Source organism: Aulonocara stuartgranti, assembly GCF_965226115.1.
Source record: "Aulonocara stuartgranti genome assembly, chromosome: 16".
Classification (NCBI taxonomy): Eukaryota; Metazoa; Chordata; class Actinopteri; order Cichliformes; family Cichlidae; genus Aulonocara; species Aulonocara stuartgranti.
In genome coordinates, this window is record NC_138952.1 from 28,338,369 (window position 1) to 28,357,322 (window position 18,954).

General features: G+C 47.8%; 1 protein-coding gene across 1 annotated transcript; it reads right to left on the bottom strand.

Moving 5' to 3' along the window:
* Window positions 1–1,048: 1,048 nt before the first annotated feature.
* Window positions 1,049–2,468, bottom strand: LOC309690475 (trace amine-associated receptor 13c-like; the record flags this gene model as incomplete). The annotated part of the gene is made up of 2 exons (XM_082507503.1): window positions 1,049–1,862; window positions 2,296–2,468. 2 exons carry the CDS (start codon window positions 2,466–2,468, stop codon window positions 1,049–1,051), a joined length of 987 nt encoding a protein of 328 aa, XP_082363629.1.
* Between the last annotated feature and the right edge of the window lie 16,486 nt (window positions 2,469–18,954).

Genomic DNA, 18,954 nt, shown 5'->3' on the forward strand with positions numbered 1-18,954 from the left:
TCGGTACTTTTGAAACGGTGCCGGTGCTCAAACGGTGCTCAAACCGGTGCTTAAAGAATGGAGAACACAAAATTGGTCCAAAAACCTCTCATGTTCAGCTGTTTTTTGTAAAAATATAACAATGTTAGCCTTTTCTGCAGCTATGGGGCATATATGGTATCACTCTTGGCTGGAAGCAGTGCTTAAACAATGGAAAAAACACAAACTTTGTCCTAAACCTCTCATGTTTAACTGTTTTCCACTTTTTCTTTGGTCATTTTAGCCTTTTTAGCCAGGGTGAAGAGAGTATCTGCCATCAAACAAGAAGACAGCCGCATGTAGCTATGATGATGTTTGCTAGTTCACCTTACATGCATTAATGTAATAACGTGGTTAGCCTACTCACGCAGAGAAGAACGGCTGCTGCTGCCATCATCATCCGTCATCATTTCTGCTACACTGGCAGGGCTAGGGGCCAGGACTCTCCTCTTCGTGTTTTTGGGGGATGTTGCATAACAGGCAACCCACCCGCAGTAGATGTGCTCGGTGTGAGGTCTCGCAGCAAGCTATCAAATACGGCGCATTTCTCGGCTTTTAAAAAAAACGCTATGCGTCGCCAGGTGTTTCATCGGATTTCAGGTGTTACCTCCTTTGACAGTATCACAGTATCAGCTTAAAGCACTTGTTGCAGGCTGCTGAGTTTGCATATTTTGCTATGAAGTACAGCCAGACTTTTAACCGCTTCGCCTTGGACATTTTTAATCTGTAGCTCTGCTCTAAAAGAACGTACGTACCTGGCCCCGCCTACTATCCTCGGAAACGTAAAATGATTGGCTAGAATCTAAAGTGTATCACAGCTCAGGAAAAAAAAGCACCGAAATAAAGCACCGAAATGTGCGCTGCTTTTCGGTCTGGTTACTACCGTTTATGTCAGAACCGGTGCCATCATGGCACCGGACACCGGTACCCATCCCTATATATGACTGACATAAAATGGTGCTTACAAACCAAAAAAATCTAACAGCTGAAAATAATGACAAAAATTAGTTGGAGAAGAGTTCAGAGTCTTTTATAGTATGTTGGCCTCACAGGAGTTATGCTTGAAGACCTGCAGAGTGACAATAAGTTTAACAGCATTTCTAAACCAGGGGTAAAACAAGGCATAGATCAAAGGGTTTAGACAAGAGTTAATGTAAAAAATAATGATAACAGTAGATGCAGATGGATCATTGACCACATTTTCTTCAGCAAGATAATAGCAGTAAAATGGAGAGTAACATAATAGAAACACAACTACAAGAACCCCCAGAGTCCTGGCTGCTTTCAGCTCAGATTTCTTTGCTTGATTGCTTGAATGCTGAAGTGTGACAGATGTAACATGAGAGCGCATGGCACGAGCTTGGGACACAGCCGCCACAAATACTCTCATATAAAGAACTATGATGACAGAAAGTGGAACAATAAAAGCTAAAAAAAGGTCAATAATCCCTGCAATATCACTGCTGACAAACATACACTCTCCGTAGCAGGAATTATACCTGCCCGGTTCAATCAGGATATTCTTTATATAAAGACTCCAGTAGAAAATAGCATAAAACCAACATAAGCACACACTGAGTTTGGTTCGTTTCACAGTAATTCTGGTGCGGTAATGCAAGGGGTCACAAATAGCCACATAACGATCAACTGATATTAGAACTATGTTCCCTATTGAAGCACAGATAATGTTGCCCATCAGATACCAATAAACAGAACACATAAGATCACCAAGTACCCAGCAGGTCGTGCTTCTTAATATTTCTGCTGGCATCAACAGAAGACCCACAAGAAAGTCTGAGACAGCCAGAGAGAGGAGGACGATGTTACTTGGTGTGTGAAGTTTCCTACAAAGAGAAAAAAAAAGTAATTCATCATTTCAAAAGGTCTTCAGTAAAAATTCCATCAGTGAAAAAGTCCTATTAATAAGGCATGATTCAATCGAGGCAAATAAAATATTTCAGTTGTGATTAAAATACACCAAGAACATGCAAAATTGATTCCACTCATCACTAAGCAATTTCAGTTTGAAGTGTCTGAAGTGTAAGATTAGGATGAAAATAAGACTGCTGACAGCTGCACTGAAAATGTTTTGTCAATCATGTTAAAACCATCTTAGTGAAAATGTTTCATTATTAAGACATGAAGAAGCCTATTCAACTTAACAGTGATAACTGAGACAAAGATATTTATTTATCTAACAAAACGAAAGTAAAAATTAAAAACAGAGATATTTATCAGTTGCATTTCATTATTGTCAATAAAAAAAATCATCTGTGCCTGAAGTGGGAGACTGAAATGATGACGAGAAGGTTTAGAGCAGCAGTGAGCAGAGAGATACAGGAGAACACAATGTTCAGCAGCACGGCTTTCGACCAATGAAGTGTCGGCTTTCTGCAGGAGCTGTTGAGAAATTGTGGAAAACAAAGCACGGGCACTTTCTGTATCTCCATTAGGCATGTCCAGCTCCTGCTGCTCTGTGATCAGAGCCGTAGGGTGGATTTATCAACCCCCACTCCAATCCCCTCGTCTTCACTCACGTACACACACGCGCACACAAACACACTGTCCCTCCTATTTCTTTGCGCACAATCGGCACTTCCACTTTGTCAGACTCACTATGTCACGTAAAGCGTATTAATGTCTTCTTTATTTGAACTATTAAAACCAGTCCTACAGCTTGTCACTACAGAAGTTGTCATGGTTTAATATCTTCTTAATACACAAGGGTCACAATTATTAATCAGCTTCAAACCATATTCTTTTTTAATAATACTAATCGGAGGTAATTCTCTTTTTTTTTTTTAAGTGTATTTACCACAGATGCTGATGGTACAGGGCTAGAACAGCAACTTTGTTAACCAACTATTTCTTCATATCCATTTGCTTTAACTTTTCTGGTAAAAATGACTGTATTGGGTCCAATGATGAAATGGGAAAACAAGTCCAACAACATGCAATCAGTCTGCTATTAGTTTTTTGACAAGACAAGGTTTCATTGGCACTTTCATGCAGTCTGTTTGCTATGATACTGTACTTATTTCTGATAAATCTTAAATCTTTTGACGTTTGCATCAGATGTGTAGTGCTCGAAAGAGCCAGGGGCTGAAGCAACACCAGCATGAAAACCATACATTGGGAGGAACTCTCTCACCCACGGACTAGGGCGGAATAAATGGAACAAATTTGTAATTTATAAAGTTTGTTAGTTAGTTCTAGTTAGTTCATTATATTAAGCTGATCTAATGTAGTGTTAGTCTATATTACAAATACCAGTTAATTGGGTATTATGGCACCTGTGGTTGGCAGTGTCATTGTCAGTGTTTCTGCAGGTGTCTGTATTTGTGGTCTTTTTCTGTGTGACCTGTATCGCTGATTTTTGATGAGATTGCAACTTCCTTTGTTTTTGACTGACACACTGTTTCAAGTCCACACTTTTAGCGCAAGCTGAAACAGAGACACGATGATGGTCCTTTTTCCTCAATCGGTCATGTGATTTGGATGCACTTGGTGAGCTGGTCAAGAACTGTTCGAGACTGAACATTAAGTAATATGTAATATGGCTCTATTAGTTAAATAGAGCCATATTACTCATCGAGGGTGGTTAATATAGGAGGGACTCAGCATAAGTGAGCAATTCACACTCCCCAGAGCTTTTCCATGCCATCACAATAAGCTGTGGGTGTCACGGCTGGCGGGGTGAGCCGTGTGGTGTTGGAGGAAAGGAGGACCCAAAATGCAGGCAGCCGACTGATGATATGAGTGAGGGTTTATTTACAGGTGACAGTGGCAGAACAGACAACGAAGCATGAGAAAACAACTGAAGAAACCTAAATTGGCAGAACTAAATGACAAACCTGAGAGCATACAAAAGGGGTGTGGGGCAGAGACAGGAACGGAACACCATAGAACGCAGACGAGCCGACAATGAACACAGACCGACACCCACTAAATATACACATACAAGGTAATCGGATAATCACACACAGGAGGGAAGAACAGCTGAACCCAATACACATGAGGACCGGAGGAGACAAGCTGAACACAATGACAACAGACACAGACTTTCAGAACAAAACAGGAAATCTAGAACCCGAACCGGACACAAGGGGGGAGGGCACCGAAGAACTAGAACAGAGGAAAATGATCACAAAACACAAAACGCTGGGTCAACGACCCAGGACCATGACAGTACCCCCCCTCCAAGGGCTGGCTCCAGACAGCCCAAAACAAAAACAAACGACCAACCCAGGGCGGGCGACGGGGGCCCAGGACGGAGGGACCAACACCGAACAAAAACAAGCTCCAGCGAACCAAGTGAATTGTCCAAAACACAAACACACATGCTGGAGTTCAATAACAAAACACAGTTCAGGAGGCCGGCCCGGAGGCTGACAACTCAGAAGTCCAGGACGATTCATCGTCTGAGGCCGGCCGCGTTGGCGACACAGATCCAAAAGCAGACTGCACGGAAGGCAGCGGTGGCGAAGTGGAAACAGTTCAGGGGGCCGACCGTGCACACGACAGCGGCGGCGACGGGGAAACCGTTCAGGCGGCCGACCGTGCGGACAGCAATGGCGGCGACAAGGAAACAGTTCAGGCGGCCGACCGTGCGGACAGCAACGGCGGCAGTGACACAAGTCTGGAGGCCGGCCACGCGGAAGGCAGCGGCGGCGTCTGGGAGGTCGTCCATATCGACGATGACGCCCAACTAGCGGCCTGGCAGATGACCGCCGATGTTGAGGCGGCGGTTCGGGACCCAAAGGCTGCGTGGCCCCTGCAGAAGCAGAGGCCGGACCAGGCGAGGCAGAAGCAGAGGCCGGACCAGGCGACGCTGAGGATGCTGAAGCCGGACCGGGCGACGCTGAGGATGCAGATGCCGGACCAGGCGAGGCAGAAGCAGAGGCCGGACCAGGCGACGCTGAGGATGCAGATGCCGGACCAGGCGAGGCAGAAGCAGAGGCCGGACCAGGCGAGGCAGAAGCAGAGGCTGGACCAGGTGACGCTGAGGATGCTGAAGCCGGACCAGGCGACGCTGAGGATGCAGATGCCGGACCAGGCGAAGATGAAGCTGAAGCCGGCGAGGATGATGAGGCTGCAGCTGGCAGCTGGACGGGCTCCTCGGGCCCTCCAGCTGACGAGGCAGGAGGCTGGACGGGCTCCTCGGGCCCTCCAGCTGACGAGGCAGGAGGCTGGACGGGCTCCTCGGGCCCTCCAGCTGACGAGACAGGCGGCTGAACGGGCCCCTCGGACCCTCCAGCGGAGACAGGCGGCTGAACGGGCCCCTCGGACCCTCCAGCGGAGACAGGAAAGTGCTGGCCGGGCTCTCCAGAACCCCCAGCGGAAATAGTCACTGAACCAGCGGGCACAGGGGCCCCTGGCACACGCAGGGCTGAACCAGCAGGCACACAGGCCTCTGGCAGGAACGGATCAGAGCCAGTAGGCGCACGGGCCTCTGGCAGGGACGGATCAGAGCCAGCAGGCGCAGGGGCCTCTGGCAGGGACGGATCAGAGCCAGCAGGCGCACGGGCCTCTGGCAAACACAAAGCAGCCTGCAGCTGCACAGAGCATTGACTCAGCTCAGGCAGCGACAGCCGGGTGCAGTCCTCAGCTGGCTTCTTAACCTCCAGGGGTCCAGAGTCACACTCACAGTCTCTGAACTGGCCAGCTTTTGAGGACTGATTACAATATTGGGTGGTTTGTCTCTCTGCTTGGAATGAACAGTTGAAAAATACACTGAACAAAAATATAAACGCAACACTTTTGTTTTTGCTCCCATTCCCCATGGGATGACGTAGAGACCTAAAATTCATTCCAGATACACAGTATAACCATCCCTCCCAAACAGTGGTCACAAATCAGTCCAAATGTGTGGTAGTGGGCACATCTGCTATATTGAGATAATCCATCCCACCTCACAGGTGTGCCACATCAGGATGCTGATCTGACATCATGAGTAGTGCACAGGTGTACCTCAGACTGCCCACAACAAAAGGCCACCCTGGAATGTGCAGTTTTGTCTCACAGCAAAATGCCACAGATGCCACAAGCAATGAGGGAGCGTGCAATTGGCATGCTGACAGCAGGAATGTCAACCAGATCTGTCGCCCGCGCATTGAATGTTCATTTCTCAACCATAAGCCGTCTCCACAGGCGTTTCAGAGAATATGGCAGCACAGCCAACCGGCCTCACAACCGCAGACCTCGTGTAACCACACCAGCCCAGGACCTCCACATCCAGCAGGTTCACCTCCAAGATCGTCTGAGACCAGCCACCCAGACAGTTGCTGGAACAATTGGTTTGCACAACCAAACAATTTCTGCACAAACTGTCAGAAACCGTCTCAGGGACGCTCAACTGCATGCCCGTCGTCCTCATCGGGGTCTTGACCTGACTCCAGCTCGTCGCCGTAACAGACTTGTGTGGGCAAATGCTCACATTCGATGGCGTCTGGCACGTTGGAGAGGTGTGCGCTTCACGGATGAATCATGGTTCACATTGTTCAGGGCAGATGGCAGCTGAGAATGTCTCAGTTCTTGCATGGCCAGCATACTCACCGGACATGTCACCCTTTGAGCATGTTCGGGATGTGCTTGACCGGCATATACGACAGCGTGTACCAGTTCCCACGAATATCCAACAACCTCGCACAGCCATTGAAGTGGAGTGGACCAACATTCCACAGGCCACAATTGACAATCTGATAGACTCCATGCGACGATGTGTTGCACTGCATGAGGCAAATGGTGGTCACACCAGATACTGACCGCTTCTGGGTCCCCAGACCCCCAATAGCGCAAAAAACTGCACATTCCAGGGTGGCCTTTTGTTGTGGGCAGTCTGAGGTACACCTGTGCACTACTCATGATGTCAGATCAGCATCCTGATGTGGCACACCTGTGAGGTGGGATGGATTATCTCAATATAGCAGATGTGCCTACTACTACACATTTGGACTGATTTGTGACCACTGTTTGGGAGGGATGGTTATATTGTGTATCTGGAATGGATTTTAGGTCTCTACGTCCATCCCATGGGGAATGGGAGCAAAAACAAAAGTGTTGCGTTTATATTTTTGTTCAGTGTAGTTCTTTTCGGGTTGGATTGACTCAACTTGTTGTACAGGAGGAGTTGGTGAAGACGATGGCTGAGCTGATAATAAGGCTGATGAGTCTCCTACCAACTGAGCTATTGACTGGGCTATGGACTGTAACATGGTGTCTAATAAGTCTGACTGTGACTGTAACTGGGCTATGGGTAGTGAGGCTGAATGAGATGGAGGTGACGGCTGGGCAGTTAACTGAGCTTCTGGCTGGGAAGCTAACTGGGGTAAAGACAGCTGAGCAGGAGAATGAACAGGCAACAAACAGTTCTCCTTGTCATCTGCTGCACAAAACAAGGCCCCTGAATAAACTGTCCCACAGTCCAAAAAAGGGTCCTTCTCACTCACCACAGCCGGCAGTTCTGAAGTCCTAATATCCGGCTGTGGGGTGACGCGCTGACGGCGTGATCGTCACTTCCTCCCTGCCGACTGCTCCGGCGGGCCGGGCAAAACCTCCGGCGGGCCGGGCAAAACCTTCACCGCCGGGCTGGGTTGGGAAGCGGTAGCGGCTGGAGGTGAAGCTCGTTAAGAATGAAGTCTTGTGCGAGCGGGTGAAGAGAGTCCAGTAGCCAGGAGTGAGAAGAAATTAGCTACTGTAGCCTGGCTTCTACAGCGCGGTGAAACTCCTCTCCCTCTCCACGTTCGAGCCACAGGTTGACCAACCTTGAAACGGAGTCGATTACTTCCTCCCGAAACTCCTGGGAAGGTGCGGATGCTGCTGGGTCCATGTTTGGTCGGCTTGTACTGTCACGGCTGGCGGGGTGAGCCGTGTGGTGTTGGAGGAAAGGAGGACCCAAAATGCAGGCAGCCGACTGATGATATGAGTGAGGGTTTATTTACAGGTGACAGTGGCAGAACAGACAACGAAGCATGAGAAAACAACTGAAGAAACCTAAACTGGCAGAACTAAATGACAAACCTGAGAGCATACAAAAGGGGTGTGGGGCAGAGACAGGAACGGAACACCATAGAACGCAGACGAGCCGACAATGAACACAGACCGACACCCACTAAATATACACACACAAGGTAATCGGGTAATCACACACAGGAGGGAAGAACAGCTGAACCCAATACACATGAGGACCGGAGGAGACAAGCTGAACACAATGACAACAGACACAGACTTTCAGAACAAAACAGGAAATCTAGAACCTGAACCGGACACAAGGGGGGAGGGCACCGAAGAACTAGAACAGAGGAAAATGATCACAAAACACAAAACGCTGGGTCAACGACCCAGGACCATGACAGTGGGTTGATGATGATGAGGTCTTTTGATTACTTACATACTAGTGTAACAAGATGGTTATGGCAGAACCCCCCACAGGACTCCATACACTCAGTTTAACTCTACCTAGTCAGGTAGACTTTCCTAGAGTAATATTGAGACAAATTAAGGGAGATGTGTTTAATTGATAATAGGCAGCATGACCTGGCACTTCCGCTGAAACCTCCACACCTCCCCTGCAGCTCAGCCATAAATCACACCGTGCCACACACACACACACACCCACTGATCACCTTGAACTTGAACAATTGCAGAGCTGGATACCAATGCAATTAAGGCAGTGACATTATTAATGCACTGGAATGGTCTGAGCAGAGGTTTGAAAGGCCATCTGGTACAGAGACATCAGTATCCACCAGCCTATGGACACAAACACCCATATGCATACACACTCAAACACACTGTCCCTTCTAACTAATAGGAGGTAACAATACTAATAGGAGGTAACTCTCTCTCTATCTTGAACTTGAATGTTGGTCACCCCCTGGATCGCCAAGCACTCTTTCGCTCAGACAACTTCTTGCTGTACACAGTTGATGTCACGGTTCGGCATGGCAAACCATGGGGGGTGTGGAGAAGGAGGACCCAGGCGCGGTGCTCTATGTACAAGCAGTGCGTTTATTTACAGTGATGGAACTGATACACAACAATAATACATCCCCGTGTGCTCCCGACTTCCACTCCGTGTCTTCTCCCAGTGTTTGTGCCCATGTGCCTGCTCCCTAGTGCCAGTGCACTCTGTGTCTGCTGCCCTCTCATCCAGCAATCCTTCCTGGGAAAATAGAGGCAGTAGTTAGTACCCTCAGTTCACTTGGTAAGCTCACACTCACAAACAGACCAGCTCGGGTGTGGCCAGTCCGCCAGCAAGGCCACACCCACCAGGCCTGAAGGCGCCCGCAGAAACACATACACACACACACATACAAGCAGGGATAACGAGGGACAGCAATACAAAATATATATTATAATATTAGTCCATAACTGATCGGGGATCCTGGGTCGCTCAGACCCAGGACCCTGACAGTTGATCCTTTTGCTGACAAAACAGGTAGGTAAGGGGGCTGGTCAGTAAATAAAGTGATAGCAGCTGACCAGCCCCCCAAAACCGCCTCACCTCTGTTTTTGGTTTTGGGGGTCTGGCAGGATTCGATTGCCGCTGTCTTTCCTGTTTGAGGGTGCACCTGCCCATCCCCAAGTGGTACACCAAATACTGTACCTCCGTATGTCCAAAGCACACTTTTTGGGGGCAGCCAAGAGCCCCGCTTGCCTCAGAGACTCCTGCATCATGGCCATCATCTGTACATGCGCCGACCAGGTGTCATTGTCTTTGATAATGTCATACAAGTAGGCAGCAGCACATGCATGTGCGGTTGCAGCACCCTGTACATGAGAAAGTGGAAAGTGGCCTGGCTCTGAACAAGCAGAGCTGAAAATGAATTGGCAAAAGCCATACAAGATGTAGAAGGTCATTTTTTCCTTAGACTCTGGAGACTAGTTAATTTGCCAGTATCCCTTGGTCAAATCTAGTGTTGTGAAAAAAGAGCAGTGCCCAATCAGTCCCGGAGCTCGTCAATTCAGGGCATAGGATAAGCATTAAACTGTGTGTAGGCCGCACAGAACCATATAGACCCATTCGTAGGATATTCGTAAATTTCACCATGAATACATTTTAACTCCACAATTCTCCGGGCTGAACCAGGGTCTGAGCTCCTTCACCATCCCTCACCAAGTCTCGATGCACATACGAGAAAAAAAAAAAACTGCCTGCAAACTCAGCAACTGGATAGTCATATGGAAAAAGAAGTTTTCATGAGTGTAAATAATCCTTTGAGATCTTATTTCAAAGGTTGCAATAGCTTAGTCAGAACATAAATTAATTTGTTGTACAAACTTAAAGTCACATTACCAAATCATCTTTACTCATGTTTTAGATAAAGCATATCATCTTCCATGAATTTATCCATTTGTAATTTTTATAACAACTCATTCAACTTTTCATAAACTATAGTCTTAAGTTTCATCATACTGGTGTTCCATGGTCAGTATGGGCAGATAATTATGAATAATTTATGGCAGTTGACAATAATTTTGTGACTGATTCAGGTATTTACATTTAATGGAAAAAGGTCAAAGCATGTCCTGTGACTGTTGGTGTGACGCTGTAAAATCTATTTTTATCATTTGATATAAGTCTTTACACATTACATTATATATGATTATATATTGTGTTTAAATGCCATTGTACATCTAAGGTCTATTTTTGCAAACCATGGTATTTTGGAAGTCATTTGGAAGATAATGGCCCTCAGTTTTCATGACATCTCTTTGGCATTTTTGCAGTTACATATGGGTCATGGATCATATAGATTGAAGCATCTCACCAGCAGTCCAAGGTTTCCAAAGAGTATTGGTACTGGCTGTTCAAACTGTTAAAAAAGCCAGGGATTCCTATCTGGCTCTTCTTGACTATAGATCTATCCCCCTTCAGAGTGGTTACAGAACAGCTCAGCTCAGCTTTGCACCACAGTGCTAATACTTCCTTCTCTTCTGGATCCTACCTGGCCCGACATCATTATGTTCACTAAGGTAGAAAAGTTGAAGAGGATGTTAGATGCTAAGGAGTACAACAGGCATCACACTGGCATAGATGGTCTTCCTGTCGAATTTTACAGATCTTTTTGGTCGGTGATGGATGAGGATTTGCTGGAGGTTATCACGAATAGTCTGCATAGAGGCTTTCTGCCTCTGAGCTGTAGAAGAGTGGTCATTACTCTGCTACCAAAGAAGGGAGCTCTATGCAATTTGAAAAACTGGCAACCAGTCTCTTTTCTGTGTTCAGACTGTGAGATTCTTTCCAAAGCCTTGGGGACTAAACTTTGGGATATGATGGCTTCTGTCATTCATGGAGACCAAACAAGCAGACTAATAAGTGATAATATCACTTTAATTCAAGATATTTTGAAAATCTCTAGCTCTTTGGACATAGATATTGGTCTCATTTTTATAGACCAACAAAAAACTTTTGACCGGGTTAAACACCAATATTTGTGGTAAACTTTGAGTGCTTTTTGCTTTCAGCCCAGGTTTTAAAGCAATGATTCAGGTTCTGTACCATGACATTATGAGTGTACTGAAAATTAATGGAGTCTGTTAAGGGTTCAATATTGAGGAGGAGAGTAAAAACGACCAAGCTCTTCTGGACCATGGTTGTTTTTACTCTCCTCCTCAATATTCTTAAGTGGTCCATTCAATTTTCTAATGGGGATGAGGCATGGATATTCTTTGTCAGTGTGATGGCTGCAGTTTCAGCCACACAGTGGCAATATCAGTGTAGAGGCTTATACATAACACTGGATTCACATTTGTCTGTCTTTAAATATAGGAATTAATTTAAAGGACAGTGAATAACTGGTTTTGGTTTAGAATTAGTTTGTTATGTTAGTTTCAGTTAGGCTTTGTGTGTTTTTACCCCTTTTTGTGTTTTTGTGGGCTAATCAGCCACTATTTAAGTTTCCCCTTCATCTTGTTTAGTTAGGTCAGTGTCAGAGTTTTACCCCTGATACTGCTGGATAAAACAGAAACTCACTCAGGAACAAGGTCACACAGAGCTCAAGTTTTCACTCGCGAGGGGGAAGCAGCTGTCTCCAACCCACTTCAACTTGCTTTCCCCCTGCAGGTTGTTTTTATTGGTTATACACATGAATATTCATAAAGCTTGTTGCTGTATTACCTATGAGAAATTACTATAACTAGATACAAAGTGTGATTGTGCTGTGCAAGCGTGATTATACATTGTGTGTGGTTATATGATGGGAGTGCAGCTCTCCCAGATTGTTGTTGGTAGAATCTGTTCTTCTCAAGGCTGCTTGTTCCCCTTATCAAAGTCATGTACGTAGTCATATGCTTAGGTTACCGAGATAGCAAACAGAAGCATTCTAGCTTTCTAAATGGCAACCTACAATACATACATTAAACCTAACAGTCAGCTTGTTTGAGTTATCAGTATTGTTTTTTTGTCAACCTTGAGTAGAGTTCTGTTACTTTGACCTCTTTTATGGGCTCAAGATTTAGATTTTTTTGGTCTTTGGTCAGTGGGTTTTGGTCAGTGGTTGTTGATCAGTGGTCATGAGAATTTGCATAATTATGATGAAGGAACTGACCTCCCAGCCCATTGTCCCTTCAGTGGGCTGGTTTCAGTCATTATGCAAATGTACTCTTAATAAGATTGGGGAAACCTGCAGTCAGCTGAAGAAGTCACTTGGGTGAGTGACGAAACGTTTCTCTCACAAAACGCTACGTCCAGATGAACAGAATCAACTTTTGGAGATTTACTTTTCTGGATGATTGAGAATGCATCAAGACTTTATTCAAGTAATTAAATCGAATGTTTTCTTCTTGTTTATGGAATAATAAATCACCTCACACAGGAAAAGAATTTATGGAAAGACCAACACATAGGTGGGCTTTCACTGCCAAACTTGCACACGTATTATTGGGCGGCAAATCTTAATGCCATCCCTTTATGGCTAAAGGACTGGAATGATAAACTATCAAAACTTGGTACGACAGGGGCATTCACAGCATTGAAGATTTGTATATTATTGATACTGTCACAGCCTGGGGGATCAGCAGGGCGCTCATCAGCTGTTTCTCTCTCTCTCTCTCTCTCTCTCTCTCTCTCTCTCTCTCTCTCTCGCCTCCTCTCTTTCTCTCTCTTCCTGTATCTCGCCGGGGTTCACGCCCTCGGCCCACGCCCCTTGGAGGAGGAAGCACCTGAGGCTTATTAACGCAACCAGCATTTAAGCCAGACGATGACTGCTGTTCTTCACTTGATCATTGTGTTTGACTCGCGTTAGTGTCATCAAGTTGCCAGCTAAGTTTTCCCTTCGTGTTTCTGAGCATTGAACTACCGAACATTTCCCTGTGTACAGACTCCCAGGACTGTTTTCCCGTTTCCCGTGTGGTGAGTGTCGGAGAAAGAGAGCCTGATCATGTGTGTGGATTGTTGCAAGAAGAGCGAAAGTCTGTTTCCCTGGATTTCCCTGGAGCCCCATCACCCCACTTTTGTACATAGCACTATTTCTGCAGATTTGTGTATACGCTCGGTGAACTGTGTAAATAAATTGCTTGTGAAGCTTCCTAATTCAGAGTCCTGCATGTGAGTCCTCATGGCCTTCTCCACCTTCTCACCAAGCTCTTTCAGTTTTCAAGATGAGGAGCCTCCTCTTTCTCTCAACCAAACCTGTTAACGCAACACAACTTTTTTTTATACTCACTGTCTCACACACAATTGGTAAATAGTTTTGTCATTAACCTGGTATTAATATTGCTCATTATAGTTAGATTATTGTCTTGTTATGGTGACCTCAATTAACATCAGGTTTCATCCACACTCTGCAATGAGCAAACAACTTTAACAAGCTGTTTCCCCCACACATCGCACAAATTGTTGATTCCAGTGGCTTGTAGTGAAGTTAGCTTCCAGACATGACAGCCAACTGTGGCCACAGATGGCAGCAGTCTACAGGATGGAGGCAACTGTAGGACATCCTTTATGTGGCAGAACACTGTTTGAACAGGAACTGTAAACAAAAACAGCGGATCATACTGGAAACCACTACTAAGGTCTTACTGAAACTTAGCATGTTATTCATTTATAATTCCTAATTTTATATCTCTTGGAGATATATCCTTTATATATTTATAAATGCACCATGCGGCTTAGAGTGAAACAGCATTTTGGTACACTGTATACTGCAGGGGTCTCAAACTCGCGGCCCGCGGGCCATTTGCGGCCCACGTCACCTCTACTTGCGGCCCGCATATTGATGTGAAGAAATAGTTGTAAAAAAATATTATATGAAAAATTATTTAATATGAAGGCAGAGTGTTACAAGCACAGCCCTTTAAGACTGTAGCCTTTTTAAATGCACATAGACACTAAGGGTTTTCGGGAGGAGCCGGGCTGCTCTCTGAGAGGAAGCAGGAACCATGCTCTCCTGTGTTTTAAATGCACTTTAGAACAGCACACAGCAACACTACATATGAGCGGGCGTAGGGAGGTTTGGGGTCTTCACTCACCCCGGTTCTGTTAGCCGTCAGATTGGGGTCTGGGATGCGGGGCCTCCCTGCTACTGCAGATAAGGAGGTGGTCCGCTTGCCTCCACCCCAGAGAGAAGGGTTACATCTCCTGGGTCTAGGTGCGGCTTGCCCCTCTGGGGGCGAGGGTACCTGGACCCGGGATATAGAGTATGATTGGGGAGTGCGACTGTCTGTGCAGTGTCTATTTGTGTCTGTCTACACGTTGGGTGAGTGCCGAGTATTTGGTTGTGTATATGGGGGTGGGAACGCACGTTTGTGTCCGCGTGCACCTGTTTGTCTGTGTCTATATGTCAGGTTGGGTCTTAGACTCAACCTCTCTGGGTACATCGCAGGCCCTCCAAAGTACGGAGGCCTATCTCCCCTCACCACACTCCCTGCGGTTCCCCCCCCCTTTGGTGGTCCTCCTCGGGTCCTTGTACTCTGGGGCCTCTGGATATCTGGGGCCTGGATCTCCTCCATACCTGCTTAATGCCCTGGGGGACGGGGCTATGGCTCCCCACACTCCCTAGCAGATCGCTACATGGAGAAACCTTTGGAATACAAGCATGCTGATCCACGCAGGTGTACACACAGGTGTACACACGGGTGTTCACAGACGCGACTACACCTTTCTTGGCTGCTGCCTCAAAGCACATTGTGCACTGTTGATCTTGCGTGCTGCACAATATCGTTTATTTTCAGTATCTACTGTTATCTACTGCTAGCTAGTTTATTGTGATGGTGCTGTGTTTATTATGCTGCTCTTTTTTTGTTTGCTTTCTCTTCTGTTTTTTTTTCTCCATACAGGTGATCCAGGTGTTTTGTTTGTTTTTCTTTCTTTCTTCCCCCCTTTCTCACCGTCTCTTCTCCCCTCTGTCATGGTGCTGGGTCGTTGGCCCAGCGTTTTGTGTTTTATGATTATGTCCTTCTGTTCTAGTTATTCTGTGTCCTCCCCCTTGTGTCCGGTTTAGGTTCTAGATTTCCTGTTTTGTTCTGAAAGTCTGTGTCTGTTGTCATTGTGTTCAGATTGTCTCCTCCGGACCTCATGTGTATTGGGTTCAGCTGTTCTTCCCTCCTGTGTGTGATTACCCGATTACCTTGTGTGTGTATATTTAGTGGGTGTCGGTCTGTGTTCATTGTCGGCTCGTCTGCGTTCATCTGTGTATCTCTGCGTTTTTGGTATCCTCCGTCAGTCTGCATCTCTCTGCTTTTCATCCCGTGCCCTGAGGATTTCTAGTTGCTCTTTAGTTTTCCCAGTTTAGGTTTCCGTTAGTATGTCTCATGATTCGTTGCCTGTTCCTGCCACTGTCACCTGTAAATAAACCCTCACTCATATCATCAGTCGGCTGCCTGCATTTTGGGTCCTCCTTTCATTCCACAACACGACTGCTGCCCCAGCCGTGACAGTACGAGCCGACCAAACATGGACCCAGCATTATCCGCACCTTCCCAGGAGTTTCGGGAGGAAGTGATTGACTCTGTTTCGAGGTTGGTTAACCTGTGGCTTGAACGTGAGGGAGAGGAATTTCACCGCGCTGTAGAAGCCAGGCTACAGCAGCTAATTTCTGCTCACCCCTGGCTACTGGACTCTCTTCACCCGCTTGCACAGGACTTCCTTCTGAAAGAACTGCACCTTCGACCTCCAGCCGCTACTGCTTCCCGACCCAGCCCGGTGGTGAATGTTTTGCACTGCCCGCCGGGCAATCTGCGGCCCGGCCCGCCGGATGTGGAATTACCCGGCCGGTCGGAGCTATCCCCGAGAAGGAAGCGACGTTCACGCCGCCGACGCCCATCGCCACAGCCGGGTCCCGAGACTTCTGAGTTGCTGTGGTGAGTGGAAAAGACACTCTGTCTGTTTCGCCAGACCTTGTGACTGTTTATACCGGGGCTGTGTTTTTTGAGTCAGCTGCCCAGCCGTCACCTCCATCGCATTCAGCCTCACAATCCATAGCCCAGTCAATAGCTCAGTTGGTAGACGACTCATCAGCCTTATCATCAGCTCAGCCACCTATTCAGCCATCATCTTCACCAACTCCTCCGGTACAGCAAGCAATGACAGTTCAGCCCATAAAGGACAGGTCAACAACTTCCTATTCTATTTTATTTTTCTATATATTACTTTGGTTGTAACTATCTTTCTCTATAAAATTTAATTGACTTCTACGGTGGCCTGCTTTTGTTAATAGTAACATGAGTAACGTCCAACATTTTCTCCCCTTTAGCATTTGGCATCTTCCCAACTATATAATTGTTAGGGGTTCCGAAAGAGACTCAGGCGCAGGCCAGGGTTTTCCTTTAAGCGAAGGACAGTGCGTTTATTTACAGTGAACACATACACCAAGTGGCTATATACAACGTGCAGGGGAAACGGGTCCGGGTCGCCAGGGTCCGTGGGAAACAGGGTTGGGAGAAGGGTGTTCCACACTTTCTGTACAAAAAGTTCCCCCTTCAATCACTCCTCTCCGCATCGGGTTCCAAAAACGATCTACACAAAAAACGTCAGGTTAGCAGGATAATAATAAGAAATTCTCAAGGTGAAGGTTAGCCGAAACACAAGTCTAACTGACACTGATAGCTCAACGATCCAGCGAAGACTAGTGCAGACTCGCCATCTAAGTAGTGCAGTAATCAGCTGGGATCAGCGGCCGGTGTGGTGATGAGCAGGTGTGTGGGCCAGCAGCGGGAGCCCGCAGTGAGCATCGCCGTGGCGAGAGAGAGAGAGAGAGTGAGAGAGAGAGGGCGAGAGAGCAAACAAACCACAAACATATTGCCCAATAGAGGATTGACCAGCGGGGCACAGGGACCATGACAGTACCCCCCCCTCAATGGGAGCCCCCCGGCGACCCACCAGGCTTACCAGGATGAGACAGATGGAAGGCCCGCAGCATACGCTTGTCCAGGACAGCGGCCCGCGGAACCCAGAACCGGTCCTCAACTCCATAGCCCTCCCAGTCCACAAGGTACTGGAAGCCACGCCCGCGGCGGCGAGAGTCCATAATCCGCGTGATGGAATAGGCGGGCAAGCCGTCCACAAGCCGGGCGGGCGGAGGGGGCCCGGAAGGAGGGCACAGAGGGCTATTCCGGACAGGTTTGATTTGGGAGACGTGGAACACATTGTGAATCCTCATGTTGCGCGGCAGCCGGAGTTTCACAGAGACGGGGTTGATCAGCGCCGAAACCTCAAAAGGACCAATGAAGTTTGGGTTGAGCTTCTTGGACTCAGTCCTGAGAGGAACAAAGCACGTGGACAGCCATACCTTTTGTCCCACGCTGTATGCTGGAGCTGGTGTGCGGCGGCGATCTGCGGTCTGTTTGGTTCGGTCCTTTGTGCGCAGCAACGCCGTCCGTGCGGCCCGCTAAGCTCGTCGGCACCTACGTAGATGGGCCTGGACAGATGGTACAGAATACTCACCCTCGACAGAGGGGAAGAGAGGTGGCTGGAAACCCAGTGAGACCTCGAAGGGAGACAGACCAGTGGCGGAGGAAGTCAGACTGTTATGGGCGTACTCAATCCAGGGTAGTTCATCACTCCAGATGGACTGGTTGGAGGACGCTGTGCACCGCAACATTGCCTCGAGCTCTTGGTTAGCTCGCTCATACTGACCGTTGCTTTGGGGATGGTAACCGGAGGTCAGACTGACCTTTGCTCCTAATGAGGAGCAGAATTCCTTCCAGACGCCAGACGTGAACTGGGGGCCTCTGTCAGACACAATGTCTTCCGGGATCCCATGCAAACGAAACACATGACGGGTAAGCAGTCGTGCGGTCTCCATGGCCGTGGGAAGCTTGGGTAGAGCTATGAAGTGGGCAGCTTTAGAAAAACGGTCTACGATGGTAAGTATGACAGTGTTGCCTGCTGATTGCGGCAGTCCGGTTACAAAGTCCAAAGCTATATGGGACCACGGCCTGGACGGAGTCGGCAGGGGATTGAGCTGTCCAGCGGGCGGCTGATGAGATGGTTTATTCCGGGCACAGGTCGCGCAGGCGGAGACGTACTCCCGAGCGTCTTTAGTCAGAGAGGGCCACCAGAAGTAGCGCTGGAGGAAGTTGATAGTGCGGTGGACCCCTGGGTGGCACGTAAAGCGGGCAGTGTGGGCCCATTGAAGTACTTGAGAACGTACTGATTGAGGGACGTAGAGCCGTTGGGCTGGCCCACCTCCCGGATCCGGTTCCGACACCTGAGCCTCCCGAATGGCTGCTTCGATCCCCCAGGAGATGGCGCCCACGACACAGGTGGCGGGGAGAACGGGAGCGGGCTCAGTGGTGTCCTCCGAGACTGAGAACTGACGGGACAGGGCATCGGGTTTGACATTCCGGGAACCGGGTCTGTAAGAGATGGAGAAGTGGAAACGGGTGAAAAACAGGGCCCACCTGGCCTGTCGAGCGTTGAGTCTCTTAGCTGATTGTAGGTATGCCAGGTTCTTGTGGTCTGTCCAGACGAGGAAAGGCTGAGCCGTGCCCTCC